The sequence below is a fragment of the Patagioenas fasciata genome, chromosome Z (genome assembly GCF_037038585.1).
Source record: "Patagioenas fasciata isolate bPatFas1 chromosome Z, bPatFas1.hap1, whole genome shotgun sequence".
NCBI lineage: Eukaryota > Metazoa > Chordata > Aves > Columbiformes > Columbidae > Patagioenas > Patagioenas fasciata.
Genome location: NC_092560.1, coordinates 50,231,940 through 50,254,929, shown reverse-complemented (window position 1 = coordinate 50,254,929; position 22,990 = coordinate 50,231,940). Strand labels below are relative to the sequence as shown.

The following is a 22,990-nucleotide window of genomic DNA, read 5'->3' as shown; positions in this document are numbered from 1 at the left end:
CAGTAGAAATGCACAGCTAAGTGCCATGCTCTCCTGCTATTCTACCCAAAGGAATCTTCCAATAACTTCAGCGCACCACATAACCATAAAAAATCCATTCTGTCCTTTTTCTGCAAGACCAACATGACTACCTGTGGTAGAGCTGAAGTCTCAATTACTGCAAAGATCATGGTTCAATATTTAGCCTGAGGTATAACACACAGTAATGCTGCCCTTCCTTTCCAATACTCCTTCCCAAGATGGAATATAAAAGGAAGGCGACTCATCCCAGGAGCAGGAAAGCTGGTGCAAGCAGCACTAGCTCAAAGCACAAGAACACCACCAGCCAGAATAAGCCTCCAGGGCAACCCCCAAACCACAAGAAGCACCAGTAAAGAAACCTCACTGGGACGAGGCAGCTCACTGGACAGCACGATGCATCCTACAAGATCTGACTAGGACTGTCCCTCTGATGTCCAGACTTGCAGGGCACTTGTGAGGGAGCAGAGAACAGAGATCAACAGTGCGTTGCAAACAGCATCCAGACCAGCAATCCTAAACCATAACCCATGGTGCAGATGACAGCTAATAAATACCTCAGCACAAAGGCATATTGCACAAGACAGACAATAATACAAAACAAACACATTCAACACCCCCTACTTTCTGGATGCTACTGAAAAGGGAATCCCCCCCCTAGGATACTTCCGTATGAAAATGTAAACACCACAATGAACTTTCCTCCAAACACTTAATACAAAATTTACCTTGGAAGTAATGAAATTTGACTAGAAGCACCAAGCTGTTCCTTAGATGAAAAACAAACAGACAAAAACAAAACAAAACAAAACAACAACACCAAAATCATGTTTAAGCTGCTACAAAAACACTGTATGGAATTAAATTCCAACAAATACATCATTTATAGGAAGCTGAGCTAGATTAAGATGGACAATAAGAACATCATAAAACTTAATCAGTTTTGTATTGAAGACTGGATGGTCTTGCTGTATTTGAGAAAAGTTTTTTATTGTTCACTGTTAATGCAAGTATTGTGGAAGCCAAATTTATAATCCTAAAAAGCACACATGAAACTGAAACAACTAGCAAAAGCACCCTTTCTCTTGTCATTATGGAGCTTATAAAATACTTCAAATATTTTATTTTTGTTGCAAAATGTCAGGAAGCACTTCCTTTCCCATTTTTCAGATGCTGTGAAAACTTCAAAGCAATGTGAAAGCTTTAATGGACATAAAATATAGCTGTGCTCTTTTAAACAGAGTTCTGAAACTAATTAAGTTGAAATACTGTAGAATATGCTACAATATGAAAAAACTGATGAACCTGTAGCTGCATTTCAACTGGACACACTGTGAGAGAATAATTTTTTCATTTGCAGCCAATGCTTACGGGCATTTAGAAAATTGTTAAAGTAATTGGAAGAAGTACATAGGCCACAACTGTATGCATTTGTGAAAGGCGGACAGAGAGATAAGAAGCTTAGGTGTGTTGCTAAACCTGCTTTGCTTCATATATCTTTTTTTTTTTTCTGGAGACAGTTTTATATTCTGTGTGCTGAAGCCTTACACTCTGACTAGAAACCAAATTTAATTGTGCTGAACATAGTTTAAACCAGAGCATTTTAAATGCAACATTCTCTCCTTCCCACATTTAGTGGCTCTAGATGATAAAGTTCATTTTCTACTACTTTACCACCTGTAGGTTAGTGACAGTAATGGCTCAAGCAAGGAGAACAAATGCCTGGCTGAAACAGACATTAATGAAACAGCTGACAGTCCTCTGCTGCACAAAAGGGTGAGCGTGAATACCAGTTCTACAGCCTAAAACTGCTCCCTGTATCTGCAAATAATTAGCTGCACTGAAGCGAATGGGTTGTACATGCAGTTTTCTTTATGTATTGTTCAGTATTTCCCATGAGCAGCTCAAATTTAGAGTATCTAAGAAGGCCCTTAGATCTAAAACATAGTTTTACACTTGACAAGATTTAACCTATTTAAACTCATAATATAAGAAAGCAGAAGAAACTCTTAAGGCTACACGCAGCATGTATCCATAGCTGGATGCAAACATTTGCATTCTTTTTTTTTTTCCTTTTCACTTTTAAAAAAACACTAATATTGTGTGATTTTTATTTTTTTTTTTCACCCAAGGAATGGGTTTGGGGGCTATTTTTTCAACACTATCTTAACAAATTACGGTAAATGTATTTCTTTTTAAAATACTCCATTATCCCAGTGGACCAGATTTTCATATGTAGATTATATGCATGTTAAAATATGATAACTTCATATCGTAAATTAAAACTAAGATAGTTATATTAACCCATGCTAGACCTGCACAAAAGACTGAGTAGCTGTCCAGATGCGTTTCAGTATTTTATCCAACTTCCAGACATCACAATGCTCAAATCATCAAACATTTATTGACATACTTTATAAACACCTCCTAACAACCTTGTTCTTCCTTGAAGAGAATCAGAGATAACATGCAAACAGAATCTCTGATGTGAAAGCTTCAGTTTTTTAAAAGTTGGAATAAATCCTGACCTGAATTTTACAGGCCTTTTTTTTACCCACCGTTTTCATCATACAAGAGAAGATTCACTATTTTCCAACAAAGAATTACTCCTTATGAGTAATCCAGTAACTGCAATGTGGCTGTCGACATTCTAAAGAAACACTGCAAATAAGTACACAAGTTCTCATATTTCTATCTGGTAACCATGGTGAAGTCTGTCCTTTTGGACAGCAAGGAGCAGCACTTAAGTCTCAGTTCAGTAAAGAACTCACCCCTCTTTAGAAGAAACGAAACCTAAGCTTCTCACATGAAACCTGGGAGAGAAAGGCAAATTGAAAAATTTGTGTTAAAAACATTGGAGCTTGCAGCACTACAAGCACTTAATGCAGTATTGCACTGGTCTCTGACAGTACATCTGCTCACATGGGGCTGTTTGTTGCAAACAAGTCATGGTAAACTTGCTCCATACACAAACCTCAAACTAGAGCAATATGTTGTCGGATTCTCTGATAGTTTTTTGGAAATGTCTCCAAATCCAAATGGAAGTAAGAGGCCAAAGATGTAAATGTTACCTTAGTCCTCAATATTCAACTGTGCCTCAGGGGTTTGCTGGTTGTTTTTTTTTTTTAGTGTTTTTTGTGTGCGTTTTTGTTTGTTTGGCTTTTTGTGTGTGTTTTTTGTTTTCTTTTTAAAGTACTTCTATGCTCTACTATTCCAGCAAATTGTAAAAGAAAACTTACTCCTATCTTGTAAAAACATGAAGTACTTCGAGTTTAGCGTAACAATTCGTAAGAGAGATTAAGTCGATTACAGCTGAACATGAAGACAAACTTTTTTCTTTCATTTTAAGCTTTGCTTCATGATTATTCTGTAACTTAATGCAAAAGCCAGTCTTAGTACTCACAGTAAAATCTGGCAACTGTGAGGAACCATTTGTATATTTGTTCCTCTTACCTTACAATTCCTTCCCTCCTGCAGGCTGAGTTAATTAAAGCCAAGACACTTACAAAACATGCACAATGGATGCATTTGAAGTTTATGATGAAGGAAGGTGGTAGAGTGTTTTTAACGTCTTACAAGCTAAAAAGTTGGCATTCAGTAATGAATGGGGTTCCACAACATGGCCTTGGTGCTACCAGAACTGTGAACTACCACAGGAATGTTAATAGGGTATCAGCTTATACTTTTTAAAACCCTTAGTGGCACTTAAAACAACCCCCAATTTAGAGTTTAATTAAGAATCAAGATAATGGGATAATAAAAGTCCTGTTTAGAAAGCTTAACATTTTCAGTCTGATATCTCAAGTCAATTAGCAGACCGTACTGTGCATCTTTTAAAGGAGCACTGCCAACCCTTATTACTAGCTCTCCACACATTTGTTTAAATAGGTTTCTTTTCTGCTGCACAAGTGGGAGTGATTGATTTTTTTTTTTTTTTTTTAAATCTCCTGAAGCAAGTAAATAAAAATAATCCAGAAGTTCATAAGTTTAGTGGTGGGTTTGGTTCTGCAGGGGGTTTTTGTTTGGTTGGTTTTGCTTTTGTTTCTGGTTTTGTTTGATTTGGGTTTTCTTTTAATTTTCTTAAGAAACATGACTATTTGGCAGCTCTAAAAACCTAAGTTACCAGACTAAGTCAGATGTTATCCAAATGTCATCCAGCATTTTAACATGAGAATGCTCATAGTTCATCTTCTATTAAAAAATCTTGCTCCATTTTGCTCTGCACTGTCATTGTCCACTACCACTGTACCCACTGCAGCACTGGGGTGCTGCATGAGTACTCCACTATCACTAGGTCAGCCAGCACACGTGGTATACGCATACCTGCATGCTTTACAGAATTTGCCCCAAACAAGGAGTCAGTATCAGTAATATCTTTATCATTGTAACAGTAATGATTTTTTGCATCCAACTCGACATTTTCTTCAAAATTACAATAAAAATTCTCCTGTTATTTCTTGTTGCAACAGGAGAATATAATCAGCCTCTCTGCGTTTTCGTTAGTGCTAATGCAGAAGCTGAATTCATGTCTACTTAACTAATTACATTAACCAATTGCTCACTGAGATGACCTCTGTGGATCCTGATAAATCATACAGGGTGAATCCCCAAGTACAGCAGAGGGGAATTCCCAATAGTCTCCTCCTAGATTAATTCCATGACAAACTGGAGAAATCAATTACTTATCAAATTGTAGCTCAGCTTGCTACACAAAGCCCAATTTCAGCATTTTCAATTTAGTACTTTCAATATTTCAGATTTGTGTCAGAAAACTAAGTTTAACTCGTAACGCATTCAGGGCAAGATTTATGAAGTCAGGGTAAGATTTATGAAGGGAGAAAAATCTCAGACAGGAAGATGTCACATTTTCAAAGCTAACATTATTTTATAAAAATGACATAACCGAACCTGACAACGACTAAATTTACACGGATAAGCAAGTTAAAATAACAAAAACACAAATAAAGGAGTAGTAAGAAGCCAGGACAATAGTTCAAAATTATTTTCTGTAAGAGTCACATTTTTCAAACCCATATACACACAAAGATTTGCAACCATGCACTGTGGAGATCAAGTTTTATTCTTACTGACTTGTAGGTTTCTTCTAAGGCCACAGGAGAGTTTTCCATGGATACAATGGTTTGCACACAGAGCACATTTACTCTTTCCCTGCCCACCCTTCACCTCCTTTTCTTGAACTTTTTTGTCTGATTTGCTGCTTGCAGAAAAAAAAAATGAATCTAGGGCAATACAAACATTGAGTCTATTTGCCTTTTAACTAATAAGATACCACGTGTCAAACCACTATTACAGGTGAATTTTCTTCTTTATTTCTTTTTTTTTATTGATGTTGGAGAGAAGGCAGAGAGAAAGGAGGAAATATGCTTCCTTTTTTGCATTTAAAATTCTTGAAAACCAGAAGACACAGATAAAATCACAAACTCCATAATCACAAGAAAACAATTTACATTGCAAGTAATTTTAGTACATGAGAAGGAGTATCAGACTACTGGTCCCTTAACCTTAAAGCATCAAAGATGCAGGTCGGTCAGCCAGTTATTAAAGGACTTATGAGACAGTAATGTTCTCTGCAAAACAGCACACAGACTATTTTAAGCGTGACTACAGTTTAATTGTTGCCACTAGAGAAAGCAGAAACACATCATTGTAGTTTGTTCTTCTAGTGTGGTTTTGCTGGGAAAAAAACACCTACATTTTATTTCTAATATAACCTACTACGATAAACATAGCTTAACCTCTTCTCTCCCCTCTCCAACTCATGCTTCACTAATTTGAAAAGGCTCAATTTTCTTGACTTGGGTCTTTCTGCACTTTTTCCTCTCTTCAGACTCATTTGGAGCTGTAAAGGTATCCCTTCCCCCATTTAAGCCTTTTATTTTATGATACTTACCTATTTTTAGACTTAAATGTTTCACTCAATATGAGGCATTAGGATAGAAAATAATTGTTGTGATCTGTTCCTCCATCTTGTTTAATGAAGTAAAAAGGAAAGTTGTATAGCAGTTTGGCAGTCTTACTGGCTGTGAAGTGTCATTAAGTAAGTTTTATAATACACCTCTGACTACTAAATTCACAAAACAAACAGAAGGTTTACCATGGGAGGTAGAGAGAGATCAGGCAATATCCTCAAGTCACTCTTCCAGTAAAACAGCGTGTGGTTACTAAAATTGCTATGGGAGCATGGGAGTTCATCAGGAACACACAGTTCCAGGTGGAAATGTTCCTTAAACTTTTACATTACCACTACTACAAAAACAAAACAAAACAAAAACAAACAAACAAACAAAAAGAAAACCACACAAAAAAAAAAAACCACAAACAAAAAACAACCACCAAGGTGTAGAAAGTCTGGTGGTCATAATTTGAAAAGGTGTCATTCTAAAATCTTCTATGCAGCCTTTGCTGTTAAGCTGTAGTATTTGATTAAGGAAAGAAAGTCTCTGTGTGTGTCCTCCAGTAATGCACTTCACTTGATTTTAACACGTTCTTTAAATGCAGCTAAAAAGAAGAGGCTGCGGTGAAGTGGCAAACGAGAGACAACTGTTTTTCTTTCGAGCCAGTACTGCAAGCAGTTATGCTGCTCAGTGGCCTACTCACATGATTTTAGAGGCAAGGGAAGTTATATTTGGGTATATCCATTGTGCACACAAATTCTGCTCTGACTTCCCTCCACATTGGATGGTTCCCTGGTAATTCAAGTATATGTTAAAAAATATTCCTTTGGCCCCCCAAAAATGCTAAATTTCACCAGAATTTAGCTGACCATCAACCACATTGTTCATTCCTTTCAACCACGTATCCTGTTTCCAAATATTCAGTTTGTGAAAATAGGGCTTACTCCCTCTGAACACCAATTAAAAATATATTTCAGGACAAAGTAAAACAGCATTCCTCAACAGACAGCTATTACACCACCTCCACAAATGTATTTGGATTTTGTACGACAATATTGTTGCATTGAGGAAGCTTTATTTATCTGATTTCTGCAAAAGGGCCAAAATACGGTCTGGAAATGAACGTACATCTCAATTACGAAAGCCAGTGTTCCAAACATAGAATTCAGGTTACACAGGTATTTGAATTTCAAAATCTGGCTTCTCTAAATACAAATGAAGACTTCTAAACTAAATATAACACCAAGGAGATTAAAAAAATATATATATATATCCATGTCGCTTAGCTTATTTCTTTCTGTTTCCTGCCATTTACCCCACGGACACTTCTTTAAAGTGACATGGGAGAACAGCAGAGGGCATTTGAAACTTTTATGACTTTTCCAAGGTCATGGGTATCATGCAGGTAATTTAATAAACCAGACCGGTGGGTTGATGGAGCACAAGGAGTGAATTAATTCCTTGAGCATTAAAAAAACTAATTAAAAAAAAAAAAAGTAACATACACAAGCTTTTTGCTTTCAACAAGCAAACTATCTATCAGAAAATGAGGTTAAAAAAAATACTGGCAGAAATACAGAAAACTGATCACTCCAGTAACTGAAAATATGTGGAATGTGCTAGGTATCAAATTTGGCCACAGGGCATTGGCAAACATGGAAATGACCAAACCAAGAATATAAGACTAATAACAATGCAAAAAAGATTCCCATTACATATGGAATGCTTCTTCACTATAAATATTTTCTGTAGCCTTGATATCCTGATGAAAGTGTATATAATAAATTATTTAAATCATAATTAATATATTTGGTATCCGAAGACCTGAAAAACAGGATTATGTACTTGGTTACCTCTGCTGTAAAAGTTATGCCCAGTAGTTCATTTCCATCAGAAAGCACCAGAACTCCTACACCACAAGAAGCTCTTAAACATCTCCTGCATGTTTGCCACACTGACATACGTACAAATGGCTCTTGTGAAAGCAGCTAAGAGAAAAAGCAAGGAGAGAGCTCCAGAGATTCTAGAACCAGCCCTGCTCCAGCCTCTATCCACCTCTTCCGCCGCTTCTCCAGATTCTCTGCTTCTGAAAAACCTTATTTGAGAAAATATAGACATACCAAGATGTAGATCTGAAGTTTCACTTATGCTGTTTTTAACTGTGCCATAAATATTGTAATTGTCAAAACCCAGTCACCCACCAGTCTGTTGTGTGCCACATTTGTATTCCCTAAAGTAAAATATAGACACGTAAAATGGAGTAATACAGTCCAGACATTCAAAATGGTTACAGCACAAAATTAAAAACAGAAGCATATGTGGATTTCTTACTTTGAGAAATTTGCCATGTCTTGGACATACTTATTTATTACTTCAGAGTTTCTGACAGAGTAAGAATAGTTCAGATGCGTCAACTGTTACAACACACATTATGAATATCCTTGTTCCCCTTTGTTCACAAGAACTAGAATTAAGACATTCTGCTTCCCAGTAGACAGTGCTTGGGCTCTGTTCCTGAACTTATTGTCAATTGTGGTATGGCATTTCGCTAACATTTTACCTCCAAGTGCATTAGTCTGTTTCAGATTAAAGAATCCACTTTTGATGTAAAGCTTTTAACAATTTACAAATAGAAATAATATTGAAAACAGTATGTCAGAATTCCAACAGATTTTATTAAAAATTGCATTATTTTTAAAAATGTAATTCCATTACTAATTCACAATTGCCTGCTACTACGTTGTGACATCTAAAAGGTCTGCTTTGTCTTTAAGAGACAGAGAAAACAAAAATACCCAGATCCCTACTTCAATATAAAGAATGTGTTTCATTATGATAAAGGGTTAATTTTGCATTTCCAAAACTTTTCATAAGTCTAATCTAAGAATTGAATCAACAAAACAGAGAAGACACCAAGGAGAGGGAGGCACATATTAAAAGCAAACAGTAGAATATTTCAGGGCATCATTTTTTTCTTTTAAACAAAGCATAATTTTTTTACAAAATAAGTGAGAAAGGCAACAGTGTTGTTATTCCTGCTGTGTTCTGTAACATGCACAATGTACTTTATCACCCGTGAACACTGTAGGTTAGGATGCAGTTTCACGTGGAATTTGAGAAGTCCCTTCCACTGGCAGAATACCACTGTGAAAAAGATAAAGTATCCCAGCAAAACCCTTCTTCCAGGATTAGCCTGACAATAGTTAATATTTTGTATTATATAATATGCTTTGTATAAACTTTATCAGTTTATTAACTATAACAATATGACATTTTACAAGCACTTTACTGTTCTTTACACCTTATGAAAAACTAAATGTGAATTCAGTCTAATAATCGGCTTGTACATTTTGGTTTTGCAAACCTTCATCTTCTAACAGGTTTAAAACACAACCACGGGCACTCAAGACAGCAATGCCGCAAAAATACAGCCACCCACCACTTCACTTTCCCCAGCAAGCCGTCCAGCTTCTCCGCTCTCCTTCACCCCTCTCCTGCGCGCGTTTGCAGGGGACTGAAAGAAAGAAAAGCGCTTTGGCTGTGCCTGGAAGGGAAACCACATCCACAACATCGCTCATACGTGATCCGCTGCAGAAGCACATCTGGAACCCCTGGGACTGTGCATCCCAGGAATGGCTCAGCACACCACCCTAATGCCTGCAGACCTCTGCAAAGCTGCGCTGAGCCAGTCATGGACCACAGCTTTATGGTCACTCCTGTGTCACACACACATCAACGCGGGTGTAGGTGTAACTAGGTACACAGCTCGTCACACTGACATAGAGGCAACGTGCAATTTTAGCAGAGTCTGGTAAAGAATATTGCAGTTTGTCACTTGCAAACAGGAGAGGCAAAGCCATACAAAATCAAAATCTTCCACAGCTTTTTCCACAGAGGATTAGCACTGTATTAAAATTAGTATCTACAGAAAGCATTGCAGAATTACGAGGTGTATCAGTTAACAGGTTAAAACACTGGTATGAGGAAATATGGAAGTGCTAGACTAAAATGAAGAACTACATTTAGCAATAGTCTAAAGGAACATTTTCCAATTGTGGCAAAAATCTGCTGATTTTAAGTACAGCACAAATGGATCCTGCCTGCCAGGAATTTATAAATGCATACCTTATTCAGACTCAACACGTTAAAAAAAAAAACAAAACAAAACAAGACACTAACTTCAGACTTTTTTAGGAAATTTAAGCATCAAAGTTACCTATCACAATAATGTACTTTCTTAATGCAGAACACTGCTGATTTTAGAAAAAAACCACAGCAAATTAAGTTCAGCATTTAAAACACTGAAGCTTTTCAGAGATGCACTGTTAATTAACATATAATCTTCATGTCCCACTCACCTAATCCTACTCTGGAAAATGTGGAGTCAGATTACAGATTCATAGAATAAATAGAAAAAAAATATTCCTTGAAATGCTATTCTGCTTATTGGTCCTAAACAAGTTCAAATCACTGGTATTACTCTTAAAATAAACAAAGTAAATAATTATATAGACTGACATGAGATCAGAATCCAGGTCCAGACTGTTTGTTTCCTGCATTACAAGTTCTGCCCAGAGTAACTGCAACCACAAATATATGCCCAAATGCTATTTTAATATAAAATAGAGATACCACAAAATCTGCACTCCAGGCACAGAGCTAGTATTGCGCCTCTGGTCCTTTATCTTGTCTGTTGTTTTCACCTAATTTCAGTGCTTTCATTCTTGTTAAGGAGATCCTTATCGTGCATGTTTCACATAATTAATTTAATCCCAGGTTTTGCTAACTACAGTAATACTGGTTAATTCTTGACATAGGTCCCAAGTCTGTCAGGTTATGAGCAACTAATTCTTTTCCATTATCTAGTAGAAACTGAGTGATTTTAATGAGAATCAAGTTCACTGAAGAACTCATCTGCAATGCAACACACCACTTTTGTACATCCCCTGTTAAGTAGCATTTCTAATAAAAATTCACTTGGACAGCTTAACATTATGCCCAGAATGGAAAATGTGACAAACTGACCGGAATCATGTGGTTTTTAAAAAGAGCCAAAGCAAATTCAGAACTGTTCAGAAAAGCTACATGCAATTCTGTCTAAGAAAGAGACTCTTTGATTTGTGGATTTAATGTCTGTTTGCTTTTCTCCTCTAGAAGGGTGGTCCCACTTTTGACTCTCTCTGAAACCAGGGCACTCTTGCTTACTTTTCTTGTTTAAACAAAACAGAGCCCATTAAACACTAAATTAGTCACGACATTATTCAGCTTCATTTTCAGGACTCTTCTGCAGAAAAGTCTAGTTAACCTTCGTAACTGAAATATCTCCATAACTGCAGAATAATTTAACTTGAAATGGGCCTCAAGAGGTCATTTGGCCCAACCAACACCAGTCTCCTGCTCAAAGAAGGGATAGCTCTGACAAGTCCAAGTATTCAGAAAATTTTCAACATATAGCTTCCCCAGAAATGCTCACTTCTGACATCTTACTAAAGGACAATGCTTTTACAGCATGACAATTTAAATATCTTTTAAACTTCCCAGGTACAGAACCACAAACACTATTCCTTCCAGATTTAGTTTAGCCATTTTCAGTGATGTTGTTGATCTTCTCCACTCAACTTGAAAATCTTATTTAAAATTCTAACTGAATACATTTAAATCCTTTCATAATAATCACTACCATCTTAGACAAGAATCTCTGAGTTTCAGTTGTGGTTGCCTTAATCACTGTATTCCTTTTTATCTTTTCTGCATAACTTTCTCATTTTTTGCTTTTTGTATCACTGCACATGTTACAAGCAAGATCCTTTATTTCTATGATTTCCTCAACTAGCTACATATCAATTGTTAGTTGAGAAAACAAAGCAGTAGGCTAATTCCTGCAGCTCAGAGAGGGTTTTGCTTCTCAGCCATTCATTTCCTGCCTCAGCCAATTCCATGCATTCCACGTCACTCTTGATCCTTTAACCAAAACTATTTTATCTTATCTGTTATTAATGTGCACAGTATCTACCCTAAATGCGTTCCATATTGACATTACCATAATTTCCATTCTTCTCCCCCTCCTATTTTCTCTTTCATAATGCATGTTCATTACAGTCAGGTAAGTCTGTTATCATTCCTATTTCATACCTGTACCTTTTAATTATATGCACTTTACTTACAAATCAAATTATTCTTATGGTATTCGTTGCTTTATGTTTGGACACAAGAGAAAATTATTTTACAACAGCTACAGTAGTATGAGATAAGCTCACCATCTGTAAAACTTTTATACACAAAGTTTTTTTGAGACTCTGAATTGCTTGGGGTAAAAATTATATTGTTTTAGGGTAGAGCATATGAATGACACTACTAATAACAGAAAAATAAACCTAATCAAATAGCACTTCAAACAAACATGTACAAACACTATTACAAAAAAAAAAAAAAAAGCTTAGCAATTTCCTGCTTTCTAAATTCATAGGAATTCTTGAAATATTTAATTGTCTCTCCATCTCACTGACTTCATTAACAAGAAATGCAAATGCATCAACATTAATAAATTCATGCAAGTCACTTTTTTTTCTTGCCTCTGAAAACAGTACGTTTTATAAGCTTACAAAAAAATCTTCCTGATTTTTGTAGTAGTAGCAATACTAAAGGCACAAACATAGGAATAGGAGAGTCCCACTTTTATCTACATCTGTAAAACAAAAAGCTATCTATTCAGATCTGGGAGACAACTGCCATTTCGGAAAGCACGAGCACAACAGCCATATAAAACTATGACCTGTTCTTAACTGTTAAAAACTGTATTTTCTTTGCTATGTCACATCCTTCCTCATGCTAAAAACTCACAACCACCTGAAAACCACAATCTATTTCATTTTGTGCCAGTGAAATTTCTTTGTAGGGCCCACGGGAAACTTAAGCACTCTTGATTTCTAGAAACTTCCAGGCCATTGGTTTTATTTAATTTTCTAATTCATTTCAGAGATGCATTTTGCAGCGTAGCTCCACAGACATCAGCCCAACTGAGAGACTGGTGAACTTCATTCACCAGCAGCTCTTCCAACAGAAGAAAACACACACTGGAGCTTTCTGTGGATTTAGAGGGAGAATCAACACACTTGTCAACAGCCAGAAGAGGAAGAGGTTTTGTTTTTCTTTGCTTTTTATTTCAAAGGCTTATCTCTGCAGTCACAGTTTGTTTTACTGCTTTTGTGTTTGCACCGAAGGACACTTGAGAACCCTTGACACAGGTATCTGTTCAGATGCAAAACAGTGCCATTTACGTTAAGCAACATGAAGGTTTAGAGTCTGTATCGGTAACTTCAGGATAAAAACATCTCTACCATGCTAGTAAGAACAGCCAAGGAAATTCAATTCCCTGCTGTGCTGTTCCCCAGGACGGCTGTTCCAGAGGCAACCTTCTCCTCCATCCTGGTCCAGGATTTCCAGACTGATCTTCAGGCTCCATGAAGCCCACAGGCAGAGCAATGGTATTCTAAGCAAAACAAATTTTACTGTCACTCGCAAATCTACAGTCCCTCGCTACTTTTTTCATTTAAAATTTAAAGCTTAAATTGGATTATTATAACCAAAAAAAAAAAATGATTGCAAAATCCTTTCGATCACCTCACCCATCTTTCTGCTAGTACATTAGTGTATTCTACCTTAACACTCTCTGGAAGTGTTTTGGGGTTTTGTTTTTTGTTGGTTTGGGTTGGGTTTTTTTTTTGGTGTTTTTGTTTGTTTGTTTGTTTTCTGTAGAGCATTCATTTAACTTGGGGGAGATCAGTCACCTTCTTCAACAGTATTTTATATGCCACTTTCAGAAGGTGGAAAGCACACAGCTGATTCCCTGTACTAGATCCAAAATGAGAAGGAAGCCCAGCCAAGAACCCTCCTTCTCCCCAGTGCATCTGGACAGTGTGCTCTCCAATGTGCTCGAGAGCATCGTCTGCTTGTTGTTTAATACCTGCAAAGCCTGATCTCAAATCAGAATGCTCTAATCAATTAGTGTTTGGGCAAAAAATCCAGGACTTCTAAGAGAAAAAAACAGCCAAAATGAAATGTTACTTTTTACACATTTTAATTCAATTAAACTTGATAGGGATTTTGTGGGATAAACTAAAAGACACTTTTTTAGCCCAAAAGTTTATTCTTGACATATTCCAAATGGTTTTACACTCAGTAAAGAAGCTAGTGTTCTTTTACCAAAAAGAATATACCAAAAAACCCTTTATATTTTAATGGAAGTATAAGAATTAGATACAAATTATATAGAAACGGTCACTCCACCGAACTAAATTATTTAAAAAAACCTTTATTTCCCCAAAGCCAAAGAATAATTTAATTATCTCAAGCTCTGAGGTAACATGAGGATATTAACATATTTTGTACATGCACAATGGCACCTGATCCAGGCCTGTCGGCAGAACAGCGTATTACTGGATCTTTTTTCCAGTGGCAATAATAACCTGCAGGCCTCCAAATATTTACACTCTCCCTACCCCTGAGGGTTTTTGTGAAAGAATTAAACACATGCCAATTCCACCTAACTCTAAAAATGGTAAGTGCTTATTTTTACGTAAAGACACATACTAAAATAACAGTATTTTAGTTTAGAGCTGAAAAGCTCTTTTCACAGTTTTATAGGTTGACTAATGTTTGGTCCACAATTCTTATTTATTTTAGTTAAAAAAGACAGGTTAATGCTGAAAGCACGTGACTGAAGTGCTTCAGAAAACAGTGGGAAAAACAGATTTCTTTCTTCCTGTTGTCTGAAGCCACAGTGCTACAAAAACCAGCAGTCTCTCAAGTTTGCAAGTTTGACCGTCTTGAAAATAGTCACATTAACGAAAACATATAAGTTACTTCCACAAATTCAAAGCTGGGTTATGTTGGATTGGAATGTTCTGAAAACAAACCATTTTACTGCAAAGAGGGGAAGAAAGGGTTTAGAATGAGCCCCACAACCTAACGTCTTACTGCGCTACAGAATCAGCCAATCAGTGCTGCCTAAGTTATAGAACTGCACCTCTAATGTCCAGTGCTGGCAAATACATTTCATCAGTCTATCCATAAAGAACAGATATATTAACTGCCTTCCTTGGGCTTAGGGGTTTTTTTTGTTTGGTTTTGTTTTCTGTTTGTTTTGTTTTGGCTTGGGGGGGGTGGTGTGTTTTGTGTGGTTTTGTTTTTGTTTGTTGTCTTTGTTTTGTTATATTCTTCATTTGCCTTACTATTTCTACACATCTTTAAAGGATCTGCTGTTGGTCTGTGCCTCATCCTTGGATCGCATTCCCTCCATTAAAGCTGTGTCAAGGTCTTCTCTTCGAAAAGCAGTAAACACAACAAAAAGCATACTCTGTCTTAAACAGACATAGCAGACCTCACTCTTCAAGTAAAGAATGGCTCAAAGTTCTTTGTGACTCCTTCAAGGCTACAGGAGCATAGAATTGTGGTTTAAAATGATAATTTTAAAGCAACTCCACTAAAAAAAAAAAAAAGGAACTTTAAATTATGCTACAGTTGGCCTTTCAAGAGCGTTTCAGAATGACTTCTCAGATACCAGGTTGAAAAAAGCACCACGTCATGAGGCATAACACTTCTCACAGTGCACCTCTTCCCTGCATGTTAACCATCCTCAACCTCACCCAAAAAGATCTCTACAGGTTCAACTCACCTTCAGTTAGCACTCAGTGAACAACAATTCCTTGTTCCTCCATTGCTATTAATTGTCCTTATTGTTTCCACCTCCCCATTTTCGTTTCATGCACTCCTGCTCTGTGTCACACACATCAGACATCACTGTGCCAGTTTACCCAAGCCTGCCTGGCTACAGTACCCTTGGCACATCAACACGCTCCAACAGAGAAACTCCTCGCTGCTGCAGCAAAGCAGTTCTCCTGAAAAGGTTTAGCATTGAACAGAAGCAGCAATTAAAAAAAATACTAGTTACATGAACACAGCATTTGAAAATGTGGATTAGAACTTCTTAAACATAACACCAGCTTCAGGAATTCTGTCCGACTTTGACGGCAACTCTGCTGTTTGAAGTACTTCAAAGATACTTTGGAATCTGTAGCCTTTCTTTGATAGGAGCACAGTGTGTTTGTTCCTATGAAGATGGGAAGACAGAGCACTGGAACAGACTGCCCAGGGAGGTTGTGGAGTCTCCTACTCTGGAGACATTGAAAACTCGCCTGGACACATTCCTGTGTAACCTCATCTGGGTGTTCCTGCTCCAGCAGGGGGATTGGACTGGATGATCTTTTGAGGTCCCTTCCAATCCCTAACATTCTGTGATTATGTGAAGCAGCAATGGGGATGTGAAGAGGCAAAGTGACCTAGAAATGACATGAAAAAACAGCTTAGGAATTCTGTTTCTCTGCTGTCGCGAGGATTTTCCTGAATCTACAGGCACCTTTCTTCCTGCTCCTAAACTGCATTTTCAAAGGAACCTTCTTCTCCTGAGTACTCTAAGATTTTCTAATAAAAGACATTTCCTTTCCAGCAATGACTTCAAGTATTTGCAGGCAGCATTTGTAATTTGTTCTGGAACAATGAAATCTATTTGTTTTCAAGTGTGTATGGTTAGATTTTGAAATTCCTTTATTTAGGATTCAGAATAGAAGAAGAAAGACAACATAAATTTGAACTCCTCTGTGCAGTTAATGAATTCCGTACTCAGTTTCAGGCTGCAAAACCCTCCAAGACTACTAGGTATGACTGCATCTCTGGTGTGAAGCCACCGGTGGGCAGCCCCCCAAAGTATGGTGTGAGCTCTTCTCCAGAAAGTTTCAGCCTACCACTCTCCTATGCCAATGCAGTGGATAATACATTTCTTCACCTCATGAACGAGACAAGTGCACCCTTCAGTGTTTAAGTACCTAAATAAAAGAAATACATGCCAACCAGAGCTGCCTGCAAACCTGGTCCTTGGCAACTTGTTTTGCTGTCGAATTCCCAATCTTCTAACGAGACTATTTCCCAAGCGTAAGCATCTCCCAACTCCTCATATCTGTTGATGTTGGAAAAGAGGATGGAAAAATAATCTACCATTTTCAGCCTTCTTTAAAACTCTGCCGTCTCTCTTATGCACCGGAGTCATCAAAAAAGCCTTGAATCAGGTTATTACTGAAAAAGTCAGTGCCTAATCCTGATGTTGTTGAGGAAGAAAAGCAGTTACAAACATAACTTTCAAAGCAATTCTCCTAACATTCTGATTACATGCACAGCAGAAATTATCACTGAGAAAGCTATAAACTCACCAAGAAGGCATCACAGTGCCATTTTCTCTTCCATTTGACCCCCCAGCGTGGTTCAATCCCATGGGCTTTCTGGACAACTTAGTTACTATTACATATATACAAGTTCAAAAATGTTGCTCAAGGGGTCAGAACAAGAAGTTGCTTCTCCTTACATATGAATTTCAAGCTAGACAAGCAATTTTCATTAGCTTAGGCTCTATGTTTGTTTTTGTACTGTCCTTCCACTACTACAAGGTTTCAGAATGTATTCTTAGTAACAGGATCTGTCTCGATGCGGAAGAAAAAGTATTTTCGTTTCCCCCTTGAAATCTCTTTCTATGCATTCCTAGAAATATGTATTTGTTATTTAATTAGTAGGGATTTTATATAATCATACTGAACAAGATTTCCCCAGGGCTGTAGGCCATGTTGTGGGTTGTGGTTTTCCTGTAAAAGAAGTGGAATTTTGTGTATTTTAGTCTCTGAAAAGGTCAGTTGTCATAACAGCTTTTAAAGTTTTCTAAATGTTCATAGAAAGCCAAGTGGCACAAATTTTGATGCCACACACTTCCAGATACCAGACTCCTGTCATTTGTAAACAACAGGAAGCACAATGAGTGAAAATTGCCACCCTTGCATACAACTGAGGTGATGACCTACCCTATTCCACCTGAAGCATGACTGGAAAGGGTGTCACAACATTGTTACAGACACCTGTTCAATGACAAATGCATAGCATTGACACTGTTTGACAGTATGTACTGTATATTTATCGCCTCAAGCAGGGCAGATGTTAGCAACACAGGAGATGCTTACTTTGTACTCTTTCAAGAGTATACATATTACTTCTCCAGGAAGCCAGATATGGCAATTTCATTAGTTTGCACATTTGGAAAAAAAAAAAAAAAAACACACACCAAAAAAAAAACCACACACCAAACAAACAAAAAATTAAAACCAACCCAAAAAAAAAACCCAGCACCAAACAGCAAAAGTTACAGGAAAGTAAGGCTAGACATTCTGCAAACCAGACAGAAAATACAGAACAATCCAATTGCTTTTAAATTCAAAAACATGCTATTAACCCAGCTTGGTAGGAAACTCATTATCATCAAGAGGATTACTTTTCCTCAACAGTACCATTTTGTACCAAAACTCACAAAAAATGCATTTAAGGAACTGATAAAGGAAAAGCAGAACATAGGGGAGAATGAAAATTATGGTGAACACAAACATGAACTGAATTCAAATGAAGAAACACGGACTTCTATGCCACTCTGAGCAGACCTGGTGACACGCTTGTCACATAAAATACCTAATTAGTTTGTAACAGTCTAAGTAATACGGAGCTGCTGGCAAGTTATCAGCCAAGAGGGTAACTGGATATCATTCTCCTCACCATAATGTTTTCTAAAGGTACATGAGACAAAAGTGAGGTGTAACCTGCAGGGTCCAGTTCTGGGCTCCCCAGCTCAAGAAAAACAAGGAGCTACTGGAGACAATCCAGTAAAAGACTACAAAGATGATTAGGGGACTGGAGGATCTTTCTAATGAGGGAAGGCTGAGAGAGCTGGGTCTGTTCAGCATGGAGAAGGCTGAAAGAGGATCTTATCAATGGTGATAAATATTTAGGGATGGCTGTCAAGAGGAAGGGACCAAACTCTTTTCCACGGTGCCCAGTGAAAGGATAAGGGGCAAGAAGAACAACCTGAAACACAGGAGATTCCATCTGAATATGAGGAGAATCTTCTTTACTTCAAGGGTGTCAGAGCCCTGGAACAGGCTGCCCAGAGAGGTTGTGGAGTCCCCTTTTCCAGAGACATCCAAAATCTACCTGAACACATCCTTTTGCGATCTGCTCTGGGTGAACCTGCTTCAGCAGGTAGGTTGGACTAGATGATCTCCAGAGACCCCTTCCAACCTCAACCATTCTGTGATTCTGCTAATTGGTCTGGCAGCTGCTCCTTGCCACCATTTTGCCCCCAGAAAGCCTCTTTAATCCATTTGGCCTATCTTCTTTTTTGCACTTCAGAAATTTAAAAAGGCAAAATCATACGTGTTAAATGGTGTTTATTTTCACCTCTCCTCTCTATTAAAAAAGACACCTTCCAGCACCTAAGGGCAGTGAAACAGATTTTTAAAATCATGTAATTATACTCAGGCTTGCAAGTAAATGCTTACAAATATGCAATGGAGTTCTATAATTTTAAATATCAATTCCAGCCTGAACAAGGCAGGTATTTTACAGAACTTTAGTGTTAGGACTGCCTTAGAAATGTCCATGTCTTAACTGGATTTGACATTGAAGCTGCCCTTATTTTGTCAGGACATAGAGCATAACTATATTTGCAAGTAAAAACAATTAATATTCAGCCTAAATAGGCAAAAGAAAAAACTTTACAAATATAAGAACTTGAATAGCTGTGTCTACCCCATCTGGAGTATTGTGTCCAGTTCCGGGCCCCTCAGTTCAAGAAGGACAGGGAACTGCTGGAGAGGGTCCAGCATAGGGCAACAAAGATGATTAAGGGAGTGGAGCATCTCCCTTATGAAGAAAGGCTGAGGGAGCTGGGGCTCTTTAGTTTGGAGAAGAGGAGACTGAGGGGTAACCTTATTAATGTTTATAAATATATAAAGGGTGAGTGCCACGAGGATGGAGTCAGGCTCTTCTCAGTGGCAAACAATGATAGGACAAGGGGCAATGGGATCAAGCTGGAACACAAGAGGTTCCACTTAAATTTGAGAAAGAACTTCTTCTCAGTGAGGGTAACAGAGCACTGGAACAGGCTACCCAGGGAGGTTGTGGAGTCTCCTTCCCTGGAGACTTTCAAAGCCCGCCTGGACACATTCCTGTGCGACCTCACCTAGGCGTTCCTGCTCCAGCAGGGGGATTGGACTAGATGATCTTTTGAGGTCCATTCCAATCCCAAACATACTGTGATACTGTGATACTGCAACTGAAGATCAAGTGATTTGATTCTGCAGAGAGAAAAACACAAAACTAGAGACTGATTAAAATTATCCATTTGATGTGCACAAAGACATAACATGGCAAAAGTTATTTATGCAACATGACACTCAGCAAGAAAACAAATACCTCAAATATTATGGTACTTCTAAAATGTATCAAATTTGCTCATAAAAACTTGCCCTACAGCAATAATGAAGCAAAACGGATTGCAAATACTACATTTTGCAAATCGGAAGTTATCTATAGTTGACTTCTAGTCTACAAGATTTCTTATGAAGATAACAAGGACTTTTCACAGGAGAAGAACGAGATCAAAGTGTCTGACTTGGGTTAAAATACGTCAGCCTGCAGCTAGGCTTTTCAGGGGATGCACAGGGAATCAACATAAATAAGACACTCACAGGCTGAGTGGCTACTCCTTGCCTCTTAAACCTTCCTGCCCATCCTCCCTTCCTTTTGGAGTATCTTTTATATAATTTAAACAGCGACATAATATCACAGTTTCCAAGATAATCCATCTACTTAACTTTTAAAGATGAAAAATACACAACTCGGGACAAAATAATAAAGTACACCTTAAAAAAGAAGTTCAATAAGTTTGTGTGGGTATGCTTTTTTTGGTGCACTTATAAAAGACAGGTGAAATACTGGAGAAAACAAGGAAATAGAACTCCTGCCTATACTCCTCAGTAGGTCAAGATCAATGAAATCAGCATCATTATTTACTCTATGAAGAAAATGGAATAAAATTTATGCATATTACTAAAGAACTGCTTAGGCTGGACAGTAAGAACCCATTTCATTGGCATCTGTATTAGATTGTTTTTCTGTTCCTGTTTCTGAGTTCCATTTCAGTCCATGCCGATCGCAGAGCCTGATGAGCAGTGTTTCAGTAAACAGTACTGTTTAATACAGGAATGGAAGGCAGAAAGATTCCTCTATTTTCTGTCCATCCTGCCATAGCTGCAGAAGTAAAATGCAGTGGTAAGAAAAGAAATTTTAATCAACTACAGTAAGCCTGAAAATAAATAGGAAACTATATAGAGAACAGGTGGAGAACTGCAGTCAGCCTAAGCAGGTGTGGACATCATAGTGTCTCTCTTCTACAAGCCTGCTATCTAATCACCTTTTCTGTTTTGGTTTGGTTGTGGTTGTTTTTTGTTTGGTTGCTTGTTTTGATTTTGTTTTTTTAGGGGGGAGGGGTTGGGTTTGCTTGTTTGTTTGGGGGGGGGGGGGGGGGGAGGGGTGGTTTTGTTTAAGCTTAAAGCTTTGAACACCCCAGACTGTTCTTTCTGGATGCCCCAAGCAAAGTCACTAACCTACCTCTTTTTCAAGTGACTCCAAAATTGCATTTCTATGGTGCAGCTAGAAAAGTTAGAGGTATTTATAGGCAACTTCACAACTTCCATTAAAACACTGTAGACACATTTAGATCTTACTTTTGATTCCCTCTTTTTTTATATTTTGCTTCTCTCTGGCTAAAGGTCTCCTCATATACAGAGAGTGCCTCCAACACAGCATGCACTACCAGAGGAGAAGGCATTAAGAAGGGGACACCTCCTCCATTCCCACTCAAGAAGCGAACAGCAAAGCACAAACTGTTCCCAAAGTATCGCTCTTGTAATGAAGAGCAAGGCAACTGCTTCTGAAATGTCAGTAAAAATGAAAAACGGGCAGTAATCATGATTATAGAACACAATCGTAACTCTTCCAATGACCTCTGCAGGTATCCCTTACATGGAAACCAGCAACAGGAAAATAAAACACAGCTGGGTCTTAGAGATGTAAAGTATTTTGAAGTATAAGTCTACTGAGAAAAAGCACACAGAAATTCCTTTTCTAAAATTCCACATCTCTCAACAACTTTTTTCATTTAGAACCCCTAAAAGGAAAAATGAAAGATTAATAGATACCAAAACTTTCCACAAGTGTCTCCAGGTTGCAGCTGCCCAGCACTAACAAGTTCACCACTTCACAGATGGAAGAACTGAGAAGCTGAAGATGAAAAACTGAGCAGCATTTCCAGTGGTACCCAGAAAATGCACAGACACGTGTTTATAGGCAGTTCTGCACAGCTTCCCCAAGATCAGGGCTTTCATACATAAAAACTTAACCTCCTACTTTTACAAAGAACATATTCCAGCTCGTCTCTGCTTGCTACTAATTGTCAAATAATGCAAGAGGCAGCCACTTCTACCTGATATAAATACCAGAAAATGTTACTGACTCGATATATCTAAAGGCCTTATGACCCTCTGAATTTTGACCTTTTAACATTCAGGACAAATTTTGATTTTATGTATCTATAAATAGAAAAATTATCTGGTTTTAAACATCCACATTAGAAAGCTGCTGACTGAAACATGATATGTTGTCTTCCTATGCCCTCGCCCCCCATTCTCAAAGGCAGCAGCCAACCTCATCGTAACAGAGAACACCAATATAACTCTTCTGCATGTAAGACTGAGCCTTGCTGTTAAAGTGCAACTTTTATAATCACACGTCCCTCATCTCACCCGTTTCTTACTCTACCTTATCTTTCTACCTTAGAGCCAGGAAGAAACAGACATGGGTGAGATGCCAATTTTTAACACATTTGTGAAGGGACCACAGAGCTTGTGGCTTAAGTAGAAGCGAGGGGATCGATACTGCCAGGAAGTACTGCAAAAGTATAGCAAAAGTACTGAAAAAAATGGGCTTATTTTCCATTGCTACACACAAATGAAGACAACATTCATTTGCAAAAACACTGCAGACTGTCTGAGAAAAACAGGCAAGAAACTATATAGATGTCTGAGAATTTGCAGTTAATCTCATGAATGTTTTTTATCTGAAAAGACTGAAGG

The 22,990-nt window shown here is 37.8% G+C and overlaps 1 protein-coding gene across 4 annotated transcripts in view; it reads right to left on the bottom strand.

Annotated features, from left to right (window-relative positions):
* COMMD10 (COMM domain containing 10) overlaps window positions 1-22,990 on the bottom strand; it is a 130,099-nt gene that overhangs the window by 79,915 nt on the left and 27,194 nt on the right. The window contains exon 6 of one of the 4 annotated variants that reach the window (XR_011736441.1): window positions 2,790-2,831. The exons of 2 other annotated variants lie outside the window; for them this stretch is intronic. Coding sequence is in view for 1 of the 2 variants with exons in the window: in XM_071802125.1 (XP_071658226.1) it covers window positions 9,337-9,447 (111 nt within the window). In the remaining variant the exon portion in view is untranslated. Of the gene's footprint in view, window positions 1-2,789; window positions 2,832-8,588; window positions 9,448-22,990 lie in introns of those variants that run through there. One more of the 4 variants, XM_071802125.1, reaches the window with a different exon arrangement.